General features: G+C 54.2%; 5 protein-coding genes across 5 annotated transcripts; 2 read left to right on the forward strand and 3 right to left on the reverse strand.

Annotated features, from left to right (window-relative positions):
• Positions 1 to 133: 133 nt before the first annotated feature.
• PG997_008765 (uncharacterized protein) lies at positions 134 to 1,726 on the forward strand (the record flags this gene model as incomplete). The annotated part of the gene is made up of 5 exons (XM_066813080.1): positions 134 to 334; positions 383 to 419; positions 477 to 562; positions 632 to 1,008; positions 1,156 to 1,726. 5 exons carry the CDS (start codon positions 134 to 136, stop codon positions 1,724 to 1,726), a joined length of 1,272 nt encoding a protein of 423 aa, XP_066668422.1.
• Positions 1,727 to 3,447: 1,721 nt separating this feature from the next.
• On the reverse strand, positions 3,448 to 4,164 carry PG997_008766 (uncharacterized protein; the record flags this gene model as incomplete). The annotated part of the gene is made up of 1 exon (XM_066813081.1): positions 3,448 to 4,164. One exon carries the CDS (start codon positions 4,162 to 4,164, stop codon positions 3,448 to 3,450), a length of 717 nt encoding a protein of 238 aa, XP_066668423.1.
• Positions 4,165 to 4,511: 347 nt separating this feature from the next.
• On the reverse strand, positions 4,512 to 5,834 carry PG997_008767 (uncharacterized protein; the record flags this gene model as incomplete). The annotated part of the gene is made up of 5 exons (XM_066813082.1): positions 4,512 to 4,666; positions 4,731 to 4,913; positions 4,973 to 5,500; positions 5,556 to 5,648; positions 5,711 to 5,834. The coding sequence occupies 5 exons, from the start codon at positions 5,832 to 5,834 to the stop codon at positions 4,512 to 4,514; spliced, it is 1,083 nt and encodes a 360-aa protein (XP_066668424.1).
• A 730-nt stretch (positions 5,835 to 6,564) lies between these two features.
• PG997_008768 (carbohydrate esterase family 3) lies at positions 6,565 to 12,059 on the forward strand (the record flags this gene model as incomplete). The annotated part of the gene is made up of 14 exons (XM_066813083.1): positions 6,565 to 7,210; positions 7,287 to 7,525; positions 7,584 to 8,070; positions 8,125 to 9,045; positions 9,106 to 9,242; positions 9,299 to 9,316; positions 9,382 to 9,708; positions 9,768 to 9,789; positions 9,849 to 9,924; positions 9,981 to 10,184; positions 10,238 to 10,360; positions 10,418 to 10,601; positions 10,732 to 11,343; positions 11,886 to 12,059. 14 exons carry the CDS (start codon positions 6,565 to 6,567, stop codon positions 12,057 to 12,059), a joined length of 4,170 nt encoding a protein of 1,389 aa, XP_066668425.1.
• A 3,748-nt stretch (positions 12,060 to 15,807) lies between these two features.
• On the reverse strand, positions 15,808 to 17,663 carry PG997_008769 (phosphoglycerate mutase-like protein; the record flags this gene model as incomplete). The annotated part of the gene is made up of 4 exons (XM_066813084.1): positions 15,808 to 16,000; positions 16,068 to 16,447; positions 16,531 to 17,491; positions 17,545 to 17,663. 4 exons carry the CDS (start codon positions 17,661 to 17,663, stop codon positions 15,808 to 15,810), a joined length of 1,653 nt encoding a protein of 550 aa, XP_066668426.1.
• Positions 17,664 to 19,420: the final 1,757 nt, after the last annotated feature.

Below are 19,420 nucleotides of genomic sequence, written 5' to 3' on the forward strand. Positions count from 1 at the left end.
GGCTTGCTGATATAGGTTGAAAGAATAACAACCCCCATAGCCCACTAACTTTCAGGCCATGTAACTTTCCTCCACTGTTCGTTTCTGTCCATCGTTCCTTTGGCTAGCACAACGCTGTCCCTTTGGCTGGAAGATGGCGACGTTCCCTATCGAACGCGATGACCAGAGGGCCATCCTGGTCGCCAACGTCCTCATGATTGCGGTCCCAGTCATTGCGGTGTTACTGCGTCTGCTGTCGCGTCGGATCGCAAAACGGGCATTGAACATCAGTGATTATTTGATGGTCGCAGCTGTGGTATGCTTTGCCGACCCCTTTTCGTCGCCTTTGGCACTGGTTTGCCATTTGATTGAGGACCGAGGCAACTAACCTTGGGAATTCCAGTGCGTTTCGGCTAGCTTGAGCTCCCTTAGCATTACTGGTAGGACGACCAAGACTTGAACCTAGCGAGCTTGGAGACTAATCCATTTCGTCACAGGTGTCGTGCGATGCGGTTTAGGATACGACCACATGGCCAACATCATGAAGAGCTACGGACCGGAGCCCATCACCCTGTTATTGAAGGTGCGTTAATACCACCATTTATAGTGCTTTGTCTCGGAGAATCAGCGCGGCTAACATCCAGGGAAACAGCTCCTCATCGGTCTACAATTCACATGGGTGATCAGCCTGTCCCTCTGCAAGATCTCCATCCTCCTGCTCTATCGAAAACTGTTCCCGACACCCTTGATACACTGGGCATCTCTGACCACGAGTGCCCTGATCGTGGCGTGGGCGATAGCTACCATTATGGCCGGTTGTCTGATCTGCCAGCCCATTTCCAAGAACTGGGACCTGTTCATGACTGGCGGGCACTGCGGCGACCAGGTCCTGTCTTTCACCGTTACGGGCGTCATCAATCACATCACCGACGTCATGGTCCTCGTCCTGCCACTTCCGAATCTCTACAAGCTGCAGGTACCTATTCAGCAACGGATCGTGTTGGTCGGTGTGTTTAGTCTTGGGTTCTTGTAAGTGCCGGCACCAGTGTTTACTTTACCCCTTTGTTGGACTCTGCTCGACTTTTCCCCACATCCCGTCACCCCAAACATCTACCGTCGGAGCATAAACTTGCAATTGCAACAACAGAAGCTAATCTCACCATCGGGGGCTCCTAGAACCTGCGCCGTAAGCGCCGTCCGAATCCATTACCTCTCCAGCATGGACTACACCGACCTCACCTTCTCCATGAAATACCCCAACATCTTCAGCGGCCTCGAGCCCAGCGCCGCCATCACCCTCGCCTGCATCCCGCTCCTGCGCCCGCTCTTTCGCTGGTCCGGCGGCTACAGCCCCACCGGCACCGCCCTCGATCCTAAGTCGTCGTCGTCTTCGTCCTCCAAGAACTCCGGCAGCAGCCACACCAAGAAAGCTGTCTCCGGCAGCAATCCGTTGAAGCGTCCGAAGAACAAAAACAAGAACAAGAAGAATGACGACGAGGACGAGTACGGCTCCTCGCAGGTGCGACTGAGGCCCGACAACGTCAAGCATACAGTTTCGGCAACGAGTCATCCGCGGCATGGAGGAGGTGGCGGCAGTGATGGCGGAAGCAGCTTGGCCGCCGAGTCGTTCATCGAGAATGAGGAGGAGAACAAAACCGAGGATGGGGGTCGGCAACGGAACGAGAACCATCACCCGGATAGGCCGGTGATCACTGTGCGGCAGCAGTGGGATGTGACGAAACAATGATTCAGGAGGGGGATGCTTGTTATGGGACTTCAGACCTTTTTCTCTTGATCTTCGAGGCGTTTAAAATCAAGGGGAGCTAGTATACCCACTATCTCAATGTTACTTCCATCTGTACTACCTATCACGCGTCTTTAGTTGGCCAGTCTACCGAGACATGCTTTGTCCAGTATTATATGATAATTGCACCCAAAACGTCAATTAAAGTAGAGTGGTCGTTTAAAATAGTACTGGCATCTGCTACAAGGGAAGCCATGAACATAGGTTGCAAAAAGCTCGGCTGGTGACGTTGATGAGTAGGGGTCGACTTCAGCTAGAGTTGGAGCAAGAGTGGACGAGTTCGCCTCTGTTCAAAGAGCAAGCAAAACTTATTATCAGTAAGCTTGCATTGCGAGCCACATACAACATGCATGAACTGTGGAAGAGGCGTTGCCTAGCAATCATGGTGCCGTTGACAGCCAGAGTCTGCGAGAGGGCCGACGACGTACACCAAACAACTGCCGTGACTGTTTTGATCATCCTGTTTTTGAAACCCATCTTCGAGAACATCGCATTGTCAAGGTGCTGATGGACGGCAGGAATCGAGCCAACAGCCATGCATGTCTACAGAAAATAATACTAGGCATATCAGTACAAGTAACTGGCATCCCAATCTATCATGTGTGAGCAGCACCTCACCCCAATAATAGATAGACATTCGGGCCATGCAACTTCCACCTTTTTCGGCTGCTGGGCCATACAGACAGACACCGGCGGGATCTTACAACATTTACGGTCAACAACCATTTGCGTCTGTCTACATTAGACGCCATGTCCCAGATTGCGGAATCACCACGGGTTTCAGCTCGTATCCCATCCGCTTGGGGCCGAAATGGTGTGTGTTATCGTGTGCCTGTTCCAGAAACCGGCGTACATGGCCCGTTGGCACACACAACCGTTTTGTGCCATCTGTTTCCTTCAGGAACAGCAGTCCTTTTTCGTTCAGCTCGTTGCGGTATCCTGCCCTCGACGGGACTGGCTTGTGCTGGCGCTCCTCCTTTTGCGCCTCGTTCTTCTCTTTCATCTTTCGTATCTTCGTTTCGAACTCTTAGAGGCCCTTTACAATCTTTCTCCATTTTGGGTCCTCCTAGTAACTTTCGGCCATCTCCTTTTCCATTGAGTATTTTGGTAGTTGGGATTGGCTCTAGGCCCAATATGTGGACGCAGCTACTGAAGCATCCGGTTGTGGGGATGCCCATTTGATTCCCACAGGGGCCTCTCTCGCCCACTGAGCGGTATCTGGAACCCTTGGACGCAGCATACATATATCCAAAGCGATCCGATGTCCGATAGCATGGTCCGGTAAGATGCTCCAGCAATGCGAGTCAGAATGGCTTTCTGCAACAATTGCTCAGTACGTCTCATGCTAGTTGACCATGATGTTGAATGTTGCTAGTAGCCCGGGCCAAGCAAACCCTGTTTGATGGCGTTGGGTGATATGCACCACCCATTAACTTCCAATAGTTTCAATATAAGTTCTCCAATTGGCATGGAAGTGCCGAGAATCAGGGTTTGGGCAGACAAAATGTGAAATATCTATGTTATCGTGATATTTGACAGCATATCATATACTCCCATCCTCTATTTTGGCCCTAATCGTAGGTGCCCCTGGTGGATGTTCGGCCATGCCACCCAAGAAGTCACGCCTTTGCCTCAGAATCATACCCTGCGTATTCCATAAGAGCTCAGCAGAAACCACCATCCATAGCCCAGTAACGCGGCACCAACCCCAACCGGTGATCTTGCATAATATCCATGGTAGCCATCGGAAGCGTAGACCCAATGCTGCTACTGCTACTGCTGCTTCCGCCGACGGCTGTCCCTCCCGTCTCCTCCTCCTCATCAGCGCTATCCGGCTCCACATCAATCTCAATCGTCTCATCGTCCGCCGCACTCCACCCCTGCGCCGCGCACCCCGCCCGCATGGCCGCGAGCCGGTCCTCGGCCGTCTGGCACGCGCAGCCCTGCAGCGGCTCCGCGGCGCAGAGGCGCGCGCCCGCGGGCGCGGCGCACCGGTGGTCGGTGCAGTGGACGTGGATGGGGAGGGGGCAGCAGCGGCAGCCGGCCAGGATGGCGAGACGGCCACCACTGTCGTCCTCGGAGGAGACGGAGGCGGGGAAGGAGAAGGGGAAGGGGAAGGGGAGCTCGCTGCTGCACTGGAACTGTGTGGGGCAGATGTAGGTGGCGCCCTGGCAGGTCGGGTCGGCGCACATGGGCTTGGGGGTGACGGGGCATTGCTGGGTGTCGGCTAGGCGGACTGGCGCGGGGTTCGGCGCTGTGGTGCTGGCGGCATCGTTTGTGCTGTTGTTGGTGTTGGTCTCAGTGGCGAGTGCGAGTGTTGCGAGGGCAAGGCATGTCCATAGTTGCAGCATGGGACGAAGCCAGCGGGTTATAGTGATCATGGTTCCTAAGTCCGATGCGCTGAAGGGATAATTGTTGTCGACAATGGGATTGAAGAAGATGCAGTCCAATACACAGTTCAATTGCGGGCTGGCTGACCATTAAGTAGGTAGGTACATTTTTCGGAGCTATGGGCTAAAGATGGAGGGGCAAACAGAGCCCAACGGTCCCTAAAAGAAGCCCCACTGCTTCGCCCGGCAGTGAGAAAAGTCCCCCTGGCCTTGATTGGCACCAGAATATCGGCAGCTTAGTGCGCATAGCAACGTTTCGACCTCTTCATTATTCTCCCCGTCTCATGTCAACCCCCAACATTCGACTCCAGCTCAGCTCCCCGAGAACCCGCGATTGATTAGGCAAACCATGGAACTCCAATCCGTCTCAGTATGCGTTCGGCCCGTCGCGCATTGCCAGTCTGTGGCTGAATACCGATCGGTTGAAGAGTATCCCGGTCTACAATGCCTGTACCCCAGTACGTTGGCTGGCCCCGGATCTGAAGATATAGTGCTGTGACAGACTCAAGTCAGCAATTCCTCCCTGGTTTAAAAGGAGCTGATATATGACTTCTTACCCTTAGCGAGAATCGTCGGGCAATCGGCTCGCGTCAAAGGCGACGCGCTGGTGGCGACGAAAACCGTGTCGTCGCGGTGCTGGTTCATCAAGACGCACTTCTCGTAGCCATAAATCTTGTCCGTAATGACAGGAGTAACAGGGTTATCACTGATCCTCTTTGTCCCCTTGAATTCGTCGGTTGCTGTGGTGTAGCTCGATTAACACACGATACATACTTCATTTGAGCTTGGGTCTACTTACTGCCGCCGAATATGTGCATCAGCTCGTGGAGGATGGTTTCCGACAGCGGCTTCATGTGGTCAAGAGCCGTTTTGCCCTCCAGGAGGCCATCTTTGTGAATGGTTGTGAGAGATCGGTGGTCCAGTCCATCGTTGGGAGGATCCCACCGCTTCTTGCTGACGAAAACATGTGCCTGTTTGCTGAAGTCGGCCACGAAGTTGGCATCGCCAGGGAGCTTGAGCTTGAATCCTGCAGTGCATCTGGAGTAAGCATGTGTAATAACCCATTGCGTATTCCACACATTATACGAACCTGAAGTCGAGAAGGACCCCGCGTCACCGTTGGCTCCGCCGGGTTTTGCCCTATTGCCATCCGCGACTTTGTAGCGAGCAATGTTTTGGGTTGTTCCTTGTGCGTCGACGTAGGTATAATCCGTGTCGGACCAGACCGCCCCATTCCCATCGTCGTACAGATTTATGAAGTCGTTGCGACAATAGAACGTGACGTGCAACGGCCCACTGGCGATGTTCACCACACTACCGTAAAGACCTGGTCAACTGTGTTAGTCTTGCAAATCTCTGGATATCGCCGGATGGGCACTTACTGTCAAGTCTGATCACATCACTCGGTCTGAAGAGCGGCGTGAATGCGGCTTTGACCACGCCGTCGTCGAGATCAAGGATTTGCTCTTGTGCGTCTGTATAGGAAACCATGTCAGCGAGAGTCGGCTTCTTTGGGGGCGCTGGGTCTGTAACATACTCTCTGCCACTTGTATAGCCTCCTGGATTGCCGCCTCGATTCTAGCCGAACCGGCTGCGTCGTGGCACACAACATCGTAGGTAGCAAGACATCCTGTCACCAGGAGCAGCAATGGGAAGAGCATCTTGGGCCGTTCGATCCCGTGAGGCCAGAGGAGGCTTCCGGCAGACAAAGTAGGGATGCGAAAGTTGGGCGGATGTCTTATTACTCTACGTCGGATGAGCTGCTCGTCTGCCTTACATGTACCAACTGCCTCCGCTTGGGGTCCGCCAAGCATTCGGCCCCCACGCACCACGAAGTAGTCACGAAAAGTCCCTAAATGGGCTGCTGATCGGGCGAGGGCCGATTATGGCGGGATCCGGCCCACCCCTGACCCCACCGGAGCTGAAAATTTGTCCGACTTAAACCCCCGGTCGTGCAGCCGCGTGCCATGAATAGCGTGCGGCACAGCTGCCGATTAATTTCAAAAGAGGATCTTATGTCAGCACCAAGTCGTACCAATGCGGCACAGCTGACAAGAAAACCTGAAAATGAATCGTCCTTTCCCAAGTAGGTCAGCACCTGGGCACTGGTTTCCTAAAATAGGTGCATTGGCACGGGGCTATGCCGGTATATACGGATGGATACGGGACCGGCGGAAATTTGTCTATATCGGGTGGGATGATGTCTCATTGGTGGAAGACGATATATGGTTATTACACTTGAGCATAGTAAGAGGAGAATACTTCAAGCACATTAATAGTCAGCAGCTGCGGCGCCGTTGCCCGAGCGTGTCTCTCGTTTGTTGTACTCAGGCAATACCTCCACGACGCGGGCAAACCAATCTGTGATGTGTTGAAACACAGCAATCCATCATGTTCAAGAGATTGACCCAGTACCTGGCGGTGCCGAACCTGAATTTCGATTCAGTCGGCGTCAGCAACAGGACTGGACCGGCAGAGCCACGCCGAGCCCTCTCATCCATATCTGCAAGGGAGACAGGTGAACCTCGCCGCGCCCTCACAGCTATTCCCGCACGAGCGACTGGGAGAGTCGGTTCCGATGCCGACTACCCAAAGAACGTAGAGGTACCAGACGTCAAAGTACGCCAGTCCAACCAGATCCCATTCAACTTCTGCCCGGAAGATTTCCGAAGACCGCCCAAGAACTGCGACAACTGCGGCGGCGACAACTACCACCATGGGATATGCAACGACATCCTCTTGTCCGGTCGTCAGACATATGACTGTTTGAGGACTGGCTACGGCTGCAGTGGTTACTATTGCCAGTGTACGCACGAAGGCGAGGATCATAATCCTCAAGTAACGTCGACCACGGTGGTTGACGGTCAGACGGGTACCGTTATATACGAGCCCATGACTCTGACACAGTACTCCAACCTGCGGTACCATACCACTGTGACACTGACCGAGGTTGCCACGACCACGACCGACGGTGGTACTGGTCTGGAAACTGCGTTGGCTGTCGTCTTTGCAGGCGGTATTGCCTGGGTTGCCATCTGTAAGTACTTGCTTTGTCTGATTTGATATACTCCTCTACGCCGTGCATGATGCAACTGCTGACATTGTATAACTAGCCGAGGCCGGTGGTGCAGCGGCCATCGCCGCGATAAGGCCCCCAGGCCGAAAGCCCGAGGACGCCAAGGAGGACGACAGGTCCTGCAAGACGAACCCGGAGGAGGAATGCCCCAACTGCGGCGGCTCCGACGGCTACGGCCTCTGCTCCAGCGGCGACCAGGCCGGCTGTCCTTGCGACGAGAAGCAAAACTGCCCCAACGAGCCTCCTCGGTGCTCCGACCAGCAGTGTGGTGGAGACGTAAGTCAACTCGCACGCAACGAACGACAGAATGATATACTGACCCTGGAGGATCTAGAACGGCGAGTCGCAATGTTCCGCCTCGGGCGAGATCAACGGCTGCACCTGCTGTCCGGACAAGGCGCCCCTTTGCACGGACAACACTTGTAAAGGCAACAGTATCCAATCGTGTACCGGACCCAAGTGGGAAGAGTGCGGCTGTCTCGTCTACGTGGACTCTGGAGAGACACTCGGCGGAGACGAGCCGGACTTCGGGAATCAAAGACCTGAATACGCCAGTTCCTCCGTTTCTTCGGTGGCCGGCTACGTCTTCACCGCCGTCTGGGACGCCAACTACACGAACCTGCCCGGATATCCGACCCTCCTGCCCGGAGTGGGAACCAATATTCTGCGGTACAAGGAGACGAAGCCCGGGGAGCCCGTCAAGAAAGGGACCAAACTCCGGATTCTTCCAGTCGGTGACTCTATCACGGTTGGTTTCTTGAGTGATCGCAATGGTGGAGATGGGAATGGATATAGAGGTCAACTGAAAAATGACCTATCTGGTAAGCAGCAACATTCCCACCAACCTACTTCTCAAACAAGCTAACATCGGGCAGGCGATGAGGTAGTCTTTGCCGGAACCGAGAGCTCCGGGACCATGAAGAACGGTAACTATGTAAGTCCCCCCTTTTCCGACGACAAGCCGCAGAAGAAGGCTAACAGTAACCGCAAGGCCGCCTGGTCCGGCAAAACCATCCAATACATCTCGGACCACGTCGACCCCTCCCTGAAGCAGCGCCCCAACATCATCCTGCTGGCCGCCGGCACCAACGACATGAACCCGAACCACGCCATCTCGACCGAAGGCAACGACCCGCGCGGCGCGGCGGACCGCTTGGGGAAACTGATCGACAAGATGGTCGACGCGTGCCCCGACGCCGTCGTCGTCGTCGCCATGATCATCGACACCTGCAACCAGGACCAGTCGCCGCGGACCCGGCAGTTCCAGCAGCTCGTCCCCGGCGTCGTGCGGTCCCGGCGCGAGGACGGGAAGCACGTCCTGGCCGCGGACTTTACGACGTTCCAGACGAGCAATCTGCAGGACTGCATCCATCCGACCAACGACGGGTACAAGCTCATGGGCGACTACTGGAACAGCTTCGTGCACCAGATCCCGCGCAGCTGGATCGAGCAGCCCGTCGGGCCGGATCCGGTCGGCGACGATGATGGGGATGGCGAGAACGGCGGGATTGATAAGGGGATCCCGCCCCCGGACTGGGGTACGAGTCCCGTCCAAGTCACTTCCAAGCAGGAAGTGGCCGATGCGGCCGAGTTTGCGCGAGGCGGGAAAGACAAACCAGCTAAATGCAATGGGCCGCCAAACTGGCGGGCCTCTGGCAAGATCGGCCTGGGTCTCGAACGCAATGGCGATTGGCAGTACCACAAGGACTGGGTCGCTAAGGGAGAAATTGCCTCGGGCCTGGGGTGGGACGAGAAATACGTCAGACTGCACGATATGAATGGTGACGGGAAAGCAGGTAAGTAGCCATTCTATCCCGACCAAAGAAAGGCCGGGGAACAGCTGACATCAACGACAGACTACGTCTGGATTCATCCGGAGACGGGCGAGATCCGGTGTTGGTTGAACAACATGCCGGAGCCATGGTCGCCGGCCGGAACCAACAACAGCATTATCGGCAGCGGAGTCCTTCCCGCAAAGTTTATTTATATGGCGGTAAGTTCTCCCCTATATGTGATTGTCAGAGCCCGGCCATGCTAACTGAGGGATAGGACATGAATGGCGACGGTGTAAGTTAACATGAATTATATTTGTGTAGGTTGAGAGTAAGCAAGTCAAGCTGACACAAAAGCAGATGGACGACTACCTAGTCGTGAACCCCAACAACGGTGCCGTCCGAGTCTGGTGGAACTACGGCCCCGATGAGAACTGGGTCAACGGCTGGAAGTTCGTCGAGGGCGGCGAGATCGCGTCGGGGGTGCCGCACGCCAACCTGCAGACGCTGCGGTTCCCCGACATCAACGGCGATGGCCGGGCCGACTACGTCTACATTGGCGAGCACGGCGCGCTGAAGCACCACTTGAACACGGGTTCGCCAGGAGGGCAAGACGTGCTGTTCCACGCTATGGGCGGGATTGCTACCGGCGCGGTGGAAGATATATCGCGACTGGTATTTGCTGACGTAAGTAAAAGAAGGTACTTCCGAGTTCTGGCAAAACCTGCTAACCAAGAATCCTGTAGATGAATGGCGATGGTAGAGACGGTAAACACTTTTTCCTCCTCAGACATGCTTCTGTTGCACTCCTTGCTAACACTCGACAGACTACCTCATCTGGGACGACGACGGCGGCCTGACCGGCTTCCTCAACCAGCCCACCAACCGCGAAGGCGTGCCCCTGTACATCAACCAAGGCCCCGCCAAAACCATCGCGGACGGCATCAACAAGCCCCCAGCACCATCCGATTGGCGGACATGGATGGTGACGGCAAGGACGACTATGTCCATGTCGGAGATAACGGCGCCATCTCTGTATGGTACAACCGCGGCACCACGGCTGATCACCTGACCATCGACGAGATACGCTTTGCCGATATCGACGGCGACGGCGTGGATGACTGGGTGTTGCTGGACCCGGAATCGGGGGCGCCTACTGTGTAGTAAGTAAACCGTCCCCCCTTTTGTTGCTCGGGTGAGCACTAACAATCTGCAGCCTCAACACCGGCATCAACGACCAAGACTCTCTCGGTTGGCTCTGGAAACCGGCGGAAAATGGCAAGCCCATAGCCACTGGTGCAGCCCCGGCATCTCAAGTCGTTTTCGGAGACATTGACGGGTGAGTTCTTGTCGCTCTTCACGCAGGTCCAATGAGTTGCATACTAATCAGAAACAGAGATGGGATGGACGACTACCTGGTCCTGGATCCCAAGACCGGTGCTTTGAAAGCATATCTGAACACGGGCCCGGATCCAACTCCAGGAGCCACTGACACGTGGCCGTGGAAGCCTATTGGCACCATTGCTACTGGTCTCGGGCCCGGCCACCGGGTCCGGATTGCCGATATCGACGGCGATGGCGTATGTTACTTATCTCCCTACTTTCTCTTCCAATTGTATCCACCTACTAACAAACACCCTTCCCTCAGCGCGACGACTACATCTTCCTCAAACCCAACGGCGGCACCACCATCTACCGCAACGTCTACAGCCCCACCAACGACGGCCCCAAGTACCGCGCCCTCCCCGCCGCCGACGCCTCGGGCATCGGCCAGTCCCCGAGGAGATCCAGTTCGTCGACGTCAACGGCGACGGCAAGGCCGACTACGTCTGGACCTCCCGGCTCGACGGCAAGGCGCGCGTCTGGTACAACGAGTACCCGTCCCTGCCCGCGTGGCGCGACGGCGGCGAGATCGCGGGCGGCGTCGGCACCTCGGGCGCCAACGTGCGGTACGCGAAGCTGCAGCACACGGGGCGCGCCGACTACGTCGCCCTGGAGCCCAAGACGGGCGCGTTCGCGGGCTGGCTGGGCGGGTGCGGCGACTACGACGACGCGCCCAAGACGCACCGCGTCTCCATCGCGAACGGGGCGCTCGGCGAGGCGGGCAAGGATTACCGGCGGGCCTGGCTGGTCAAGGAGCACCCGCTCGGCGGGGAGGAGCCCAAGGACCTGTGCGGGTTCGAGGGGTCGCAGGACAACACGAACCCGTCGATCGTGGGGCCGGACTACCCCGTCGCGATCTGGGAGATCCCCAAGCTGTTTGGGCACGAGTGCTTCTATGTTGGAGGACTGCGGAGGATCGGGCAGTTGGTGTGTGATGGGGTCAGTGGGATTCAGTGCTACCGGCATCCCAATGCTGGGATCGGGACCGTTTGCAAGGATAAGGCGGCGTCGTATACGAGGCTGATTGTATGTGAGTGGGATTGAGGATGTATGAATTTGAAGGAGTAGATAATACCATAGTCATTGCATCGTTTAATCTAGAGATATGCAAGAAGTTTTGCCTCAGATGCAGTGGAAATCTGTTATCCAGGACTTGTTCAAAGCCAACGGTGCTACGCCTGTTTCTGTGATTCATTTTTTGACCCCAGTTACTGACATAGGTTTGGCACCGTGATGGTCAGCAGTACTCTGGGCCTGGATTGGCCGTATATGAAGATGCTCTGGCGGCCTTGCTCCGATGCAAGTTACGACATACAGTTAGTTCCCCTGCTCACTGTACGGGATGACTCTGTCTATCATCTCGGCATCCTTATGCAGTGCTTCCCTAAGCTCTGCTATTCTACGTACGGTGCTGGGAATTTAACTTACAAACGCCGCTCATACTACGGCGCCGGTCAATATGCTTCAGACCATCAATCAAGTACCACCACAAGCGCCACCAAAACAGCAAACTTATGAGAACCACCAACATGGCCAACGGGCTCAAGTACAAGAAGATGAGATTCCCGGATGATCCGCTAGACTACGAATCATGGCTGCAAATTGACGGCGATACCTGTGCAGGATACTGGGAGGAGGGATTTGTAGACTACTAGCATACGCAACAAAAACATCCCGCTGTGTTACTGATAGGGAGGATGTTTTTGCTTTTTCCAGCGAAAATTATCCAAAGCTTAATTGTGTTCTGATTTTACTTGTACAAATCTGAAATGCTTTCTCGCAGCTCAAGGGCGTTGGCTGGGTCTTGAGATTTCAAGGTGCCCGGCACCGTTTGCATCTTGTCATGAAAAACATAAGCTGGGCTGCATAATGTCTCACAATTATCTAATCGCTTAGTTGCATCTCACATGCTTAATAAATGAACAATTTAGCTGGAAAAGGTAGCAATACAATGCACGGCTTTCATTGCTGTCATGGTGTTTTCATCCCATGTTTCCCCAGGCCTGTGTTACGATCCAACCCACTGGGACGGGTCCGTTCCCAATTGGGGGATGGGATGTGAGCTTGTTCCCAGAACCCGATCTGATCTGTTTCAGATGGTATGGGGCAACGGTGCGGGAATTGGCATTAAGCTTTCTATTAGCGCAACGGTCAATAGTGTCATCGGGTAGTGGGACTTTGGGATCTCGGGCACTTTGGGGAATGCCCAGGATGAATGGGATTACAAGCTAGGACCAAATGCGGCCAATGAAGCTGTCACTAATTGAAATGGAGATCACTTTGCTTTGTCAAAGATGCACAAGCAAGTGCAATTATGCTGGCAGGGCACTTACATAGATTGGTGCACTGGCGCCGTGGGAGTGAGGTGCGTTGTGGTTCCACAAGTCACGTGGACCCTCCATGTTGACATCCTGCAGTGACAACAACGCACAACAGTACGTACCACCAGCAGATCAAGCGGGATCAGTAAAATCAGTCAACTGATCTGGTGCCCTAAACCCTCAACGCAGAAACAATTCTTTTTCACCCAATCACAGGTGCTGGATCGGGTCTCCAGGAATCAACAAGGCAGCCCTGAGGCATCTAAACATAGAAAACAGCTGGGGAAGTGGGGCCCGCCTCAAAGCTTAGCTGGGGCGGCCAATCAGATATCAGAGAAATAGCCAGCTCCCAAGATATTCCCCACGAAAAATCGAATTCAGTGTGTTTTGCCTGCATTTTGGCAGGGCCCGATCTGGCGGGGGCCTGGCAGATCAGATCAGAGGGTTACTGATCCCGCGCTGGATCCGCCCCACCGTGAACAGTTTAAATACCTGCTCTTCTTCCCACCCATTCCGACTTTCCTTCCTTTTCCTTTCTCATACCCCAGTTGACTTTGATGTCCCAACATCAAAGTCGACAAAGATGATGCTTGTGCCCCTTCGACAGCAACATCATCTTCCGGCCCGGCCCGACGACAACCAAGCGGCTCGACAACAGCCTCATCTGCCCTCTGCCCACTGCCCGGTAGCCCGACAGCAAGCCTGACAACAAGCTCCACGACACAAGCCCTCACCCCGACCGACCCGATGGAGGCCTGGGATATGAATGATGCGACAGGTCACCGGAGAAAGAGCAGTCCCCAACAGCATAGGGTGGTGGTGGAATTGGTAAGGCCGAGGAGGATCTGGTGGGCTCGACAACCCAGCGCATCTGGGTCGCGATCGAACAGTGGCAGAACAGGCGATGAGGTGCCCCCGAGGGCAACTGCCTTTTGGCAAACAATTTTTGGAAACCCCCGAGTCTCTGACTCTTCTCGCCTTCGGGCAAAACTTTTTTCATTGTATTCTTTGCTTCGAGCAGTGGTATGAAGAAGAAAATTGGAGTTTTGTGTGGTCTCTTACTTGTAAGTCACGATGCCCTTCATGATGTCTTCTTGGTGTTGACGCCTGCTGACTCCTGACCTTCAGTGGAGGATTTTTGCTTGATTGAGATATTTCACATGTAAGTCATGGTGCAACCTACGATGTTGTTTCTGGTGTTTGGCCGCCGCTAATTTCCATCTGATGCCATGTATTTGCAGAATGCCTCCAAAGCTTCGCGCGCTTTTGGATGTCACGTAGCTAGCCATTCTCGTACTGATAGAAACCTCATATGTTGTTTGCCTACCATGAATTCTACATGTCTTCTTGCTGCCTCTTGTCATTCTTGAATATTTGCCAATTGTAGTTTTCCGTGATCGTCAGGTAATCGGTGATGTGTTCGTGTCTTGGCCACATTTGATATGATTATTCTGCGTAGACTGTTCACTTAAGGCAACGATGGCAATACGATGACTGTGACAGGTTCCTAAATTACAAGTATTCGCGGTTTGGCATCCTGAGATTGAATAATTGCTGTCGCAAGAAATGGCATAGCCAGCAGATACAACCAAGGAAATGGAAGGCACATCGAGGGATCGCACACTGGTGGTCTTCACGGCCAGGAAGGAGCAGGGCCGACAATGATGGCAGGTTCACTGCTTGCCATATTACTCAGTTCTACTTGGGAAGCGGCGAGCGGCGTCGATTTCATCCTGTGTCTGTGGTAATCCTCCGTTTGAATGTTCATGGAGGAAAATAATATGTACACTGTTTATTCTAGTTGCGCTCTACAGTCCTTCCCAAGACACGCTGTTTATTCATGGTGACGATTACCAATACCAAGGACCAATGCTTGGATGCCCAGTTCATGTCTGAGAAGCGCGACGATGGCTGACGAAAAAAACTCGTTGACCCGAGAACAGCGAATATTCATGGTGGCGGCAACAATCTGCTCATTCCCTGAACTTACTTCCCTACTGGGTAGACACGCGCTGTGTTGACTGACATTCGGCCCGATCACCACCAAAGCGAAAAGCATGCGAGGTGTTGTAATCGTGGCGAGTTAGGTAATTCCTGATCTCCCTTCTTGTCGTCGCAAAGCATACGTGTTACGGAAAGGTGGGGGTCTCCGATTTGCAAATGTCTGTAATATTGCCTCGTGCTCGAGTCTCACGCTGTCTCCTACCTAACATCTCTCAATCTGCTTGGCTGTAGAATTTACCACATCGTAGATTCTTAACGTGCCGACCCGACGTCGTTGTCCTCGTTGGCCAAGAAGATGAATGGCCAGACCGCTCCTACCCGCACGACCAGTACGTCAGACACATTGCGTGAATGCCTCGCCTCAATCGACGAAACCATCTCGAAGTTGGCGGCGAGACTCCTAAAACGAAGGATCGCGGTGTTCTCCACGAACAGGTCTATTGGGTCCATTCGACGTACTCTTCGTGGAACCCTTTGCATTCTACGAGGTACTCAGCTCTCAATTTCTGAATGACCTACGCGTGCGATTCGTTTATCAGCAAGATTATCTAACTCCTCGAATCAACAGACAAGTTCGTAAACGAAGGCAGCGACGAGCGTACCTCCGAGGACCTGAAGACCGTCAGGCGAGCCCTGGAGGACGCATGAACATCCGGCACGCCCGACAGACGTTCAGCTGCTCGAAGATGGGGATCCTACAAGTATCGAACAGAAACAGGACGAACCACTTGCCTAGTACTACTCACGAGCCCAAAACGCTCTCAGACGAGCTGGAGGTGACGATATGGCACATCGGCGACTGGCTTTGATGTTTTTTATTCTGAGCTCGCTCGCTATTTATCACAGATATCTTGCTCACGAGTCATGCGCGTCACTTGAAAGGCACTGGTTGACTTTCTCGCGGGGAAGCACTCGGCCATCTCCCTTACTCTCCATGACCACTGGGCAGGGACACTTTCACATTTTACAATACCCTGTGAGAGGGCCCCAAGGGCATGATTGGATGTATCATTACATTACATTAAATAGGTATCACTTATTCTAAGTAGCTACGAAAATCACGACAGGCCTCAAAGATCTATCCTCGCGGTGCCCGGCCATTGTAATCCACGCCCGCCTCGGCCGTGTAGTTCTCATAGCAATCGTAGTTAAAGTCGATCTCCTCAATCCGCTTCAGCAGCACCGAGACCACGTTGTCGAAAGAGCAGAGTCCATGTGGATTTGCTTCACAGCCGGGGTACGATTCGTTGATTGGAAGTACTGCATCATTGCTGGTAAAAACACGCTTGTCAGTAACTATCCTTATTGGATAGCTGTAGAAGCGGAGTGGGAACTTACACCAGGAACCGGATCTGCTTCGTAGGCTGATACGCCGGACACTCCAACACCTGCGTCGTAAAGTGCGTCGCAAACGGCACGACCCTGCTGCTCGAGAAGCTGTTGCGCCGCTCGTTCTGTTTCAGACTAAGCGGCGGACCCTTGAAGAGCGCCGACAGGTTGAACGCCGTGAGCGTGTCCAGCACCACCACCTCGTGCGTCGCGTCAGCGTAGATAGACTGGTTGAGCGGGAAGTACGTCGACGAGTTGTCGTACGTCTCGTTCAGCGCCGAGTAGGGCTCCGGGTACTCGTGCGTGAAGCGGGCGACGTACTCCTGCAGGTAGCCCTTGCCCTGGGCGGCCGACACGGGGGAGCCGGGGCCGTTGTTGTAGTAGAATTTCTGTTAGAGAAGAAAACAAAAGCGATGTCAGTCATGAGTAGCTTCTCGAGAATGCTTAGGTAGGACAACGACGCGATGCTTACAAGGTCATAGTAGTACTCGAAGTTCAGGAAGTCCTCCTCGCTAAACAGGCCACAGAACGCCGAGTACCCAAGAGCAACTGTCTCGTACGAGCAGAGCTCCAGCATCGCCACTATATCCTTGTCGTCGAATTCCAACCCCGAGATCTGCGAGTTGAGCCGCGCCAGCGTCGCATCGAACGCGTGCTTGGCAAACTTGTTCGCAACGCCAGACCCGATATCCCCCTTGGACTTCTCGTCGGCGTTGGGGCACACGTCGTAGGGCGCGCCCGAGTTGTTGACGTGGGACGCCTCGACCAGGATCTCGATGTTGACCTCGTCCTGGTACTCGGGTACGCCGAAGAAGCCGGCGGCGAAGTTGATGGCCGTCTTGACCATGCGGTCCTGGGACTCGGTGCGGAAGACGGGGAGGGCGCCCTGGGCGGTGAAGTTGTTGAGGAGCTCGCCGTACAGCTGGCGGTGCTCGAGGCCCAAGAGGAACTCCTGGCTGCGGCCGAAGGGTGTGAGGAGCTCGGCGCCTAGCTTGTACGTCCAGTCGGCCAAGAATTTAAGATCGTGCGAGACCTCAAAACCACCCTCGGACTTGGTGGCGTTGGCGATCTTCTCGGCGAAACGGGCGGGGGCCGCGTCGCTGGTGGGATAGCGGGCGCCGTGTCGGTATAAGAGATGGAGCTGAGTGATCGTGCAGCCTTCAGGGATGAGGGGGCTGGCGTCCGGTAGACCGTAATGGGCTGAAGGGACCGAGTACCATGGCGAAAGATTACCCCAATATCTCTTCATGTTGAACGTAGAGTCGACGCCGGCGCCATGGGCATTTGGTGCAACCAAAGGGAACGAGGAGGAGTCGCCTTCATTGTAGGGGTAAAGTGGTGCAGTCTGCACGGCGGCGGGCTCTACGCCGGTAGGTGTGGGTCCGGCAAAGCCGACGACGGACTCAGGGGGAAGAGCCGCGTGTTGACGGAAGCTGAGCAGATGGGTGCGTGTCAGTCGCCGTTCTCGTCTGATCGAGCGGAAGACTTACTGCCCGGAGGAGGGTATATATCCGAGGTGGGAGAGCCAGCGAATGGTTCTGCCGGAATAGTCATGGCACCGACTTGGGCAGTCAGTGCCAATGACAGAGACAGGACGCTCTGCATGGCAATTGATGGCTGATCTGGTCTTGGCAGGGACGGATTGAAGACAATTGGCCCGTCACAGGTGGCTGGGTTTCGATACAGTATTTCTCCTAGCTTCTATCGTCGGACGAACTCTACGACATGCCAATACTCAAGGGAAATTGAACCAATACTGGTCCGAGACTTGGAAAGTTATGGCGACTCGAGAAGAATGGCATGTACAGTTTATATGCGCTCGTAGGCCATCTGTCTGACCGCATCTATGCCATACTGGACGTGCCGTTCTGACCCGGGCTACATGGCAACCCCGCGCACATTCCAAGTTTCCCGTGTAGCCCCTCATCATGCAGCAGTATGTAGTCAGGTAGTGCTGATGCTGCACCTGGATGCTGCAGGTGCATTGCAGTCGAGGGGCTGGTTGCATGTTCCGTAGCTGCTAGTGGGAGGTCGCTAGTACCGTTTGCGTAGGTGATCAAGAGATTGAACCGCATTCTCAGGTAAGTACTAACTCGGGTGCTTCCGTGCGTGCCGTGGTAACGAGACATGGCGCTTGGCTAGACTGCATTGGACCAGTAACATTATGAGCAATGACTGAAAGAGAAAAACAAGTGTTATTCATGGCTCACACGGAAGAAAGCGCATGGGCATGGACGGCTGGCCGCTTGTAAGAGATGCAGCCACGGAAGGATCAAGGCGGGATTGTTTACGTACGATTCCGACGAGCTGCATCGAAGCCAACATCAACCCCTCCTTGCACGATTCAAGGGCAAGTCACCATTCAACACTGCGCATGGTAGAATTCACCTATGCAATGGCCAATTTGTTCGTGAATCGATATCGTACGTACCTATGAATTCAATTGGGAAACTATGGGTGTCTCGTATGAGGGTTTCCTGAAGATGGCTGTTGTTTCACTGCCCCATCTGATCGCTCGGGTGTTGCTACAGGGGCCAGAAGCTTAATAACGCCTTGGACCAAGAAACGAGTTGGGTATCCTGGTGGTAGGAACGAAGTTTTGGACCTCTGGTAAAGACGACGTTCCTACGGCAGATACGGTGACCATCCGAGCCTTCCAGGCTCGGATGGTAGCAACGCACGGACCCTCAACCGAAGGGCATCGGCCACTCGAATCCTTTAAGAGCTGCCCGCCCCTCGAAAATCGACCCCCGATATCTCGAAATTCTAGGAGACAACCGACCTTGAAATTTCGCATACCCCCCCATTTCCGATGATACTCTTTCGAATGAAACCGGTCTCGCATCGTGAGACGCCGTAAATAAAAAGGGCCTTATCGTAAAGTGAGGTCCCGGATAAGGATCTGACCAATCAGAGAATTTAGGAGGCAATTAGCGTCTTTAATACAACATTAAGATCCCCTCCCCCTGTCACACCCCCGATAGTATATATGGAACTTCGTTCCAATCATAGAGCCCCTGGGCCTGTCTGTGCACCATCCTTGCGACCTCTGGCAATCATCCAATAAGGTATAGTTTCCGGATGTTTCGTCCAACGGTCTTGCCGGCGTGTTTGATGGGACATCGTATTTGCTGATTGGCTTCCTTCCACCCAATAGCTCGGAAAACCGTTAGCTGCTAAACAAGTACTGTGACCCAAGGTTCAGGCTTTCTAGCGACCTATTCGATACGTGCGTGTATTATTTATATCAGAAAAACGTATCTTGCAAACGCCAATCAATGATGCAAGTTTGTGACATAGGCATCTGCTTCTGCAGCTTCTCATTCTATGAGAACCAACAATTAGCTCAGTGAGGTCGTTAT

The sequence above is a fragment of the Apiospora hydei genome (assembly GCF_038363865.1).
Source record: "Apiospora hydei strain CBS 114990 chromosome Unknown utg000006l_segment0_segment0, whole genome shotgun sequence".
Lineage (NCBI taxonomy): Eukaryota > Fungi > Ascomycota > Sordariomycetes > Amphisphaeriales > Apiosporaceae > Apiospora > Apiospora hydei.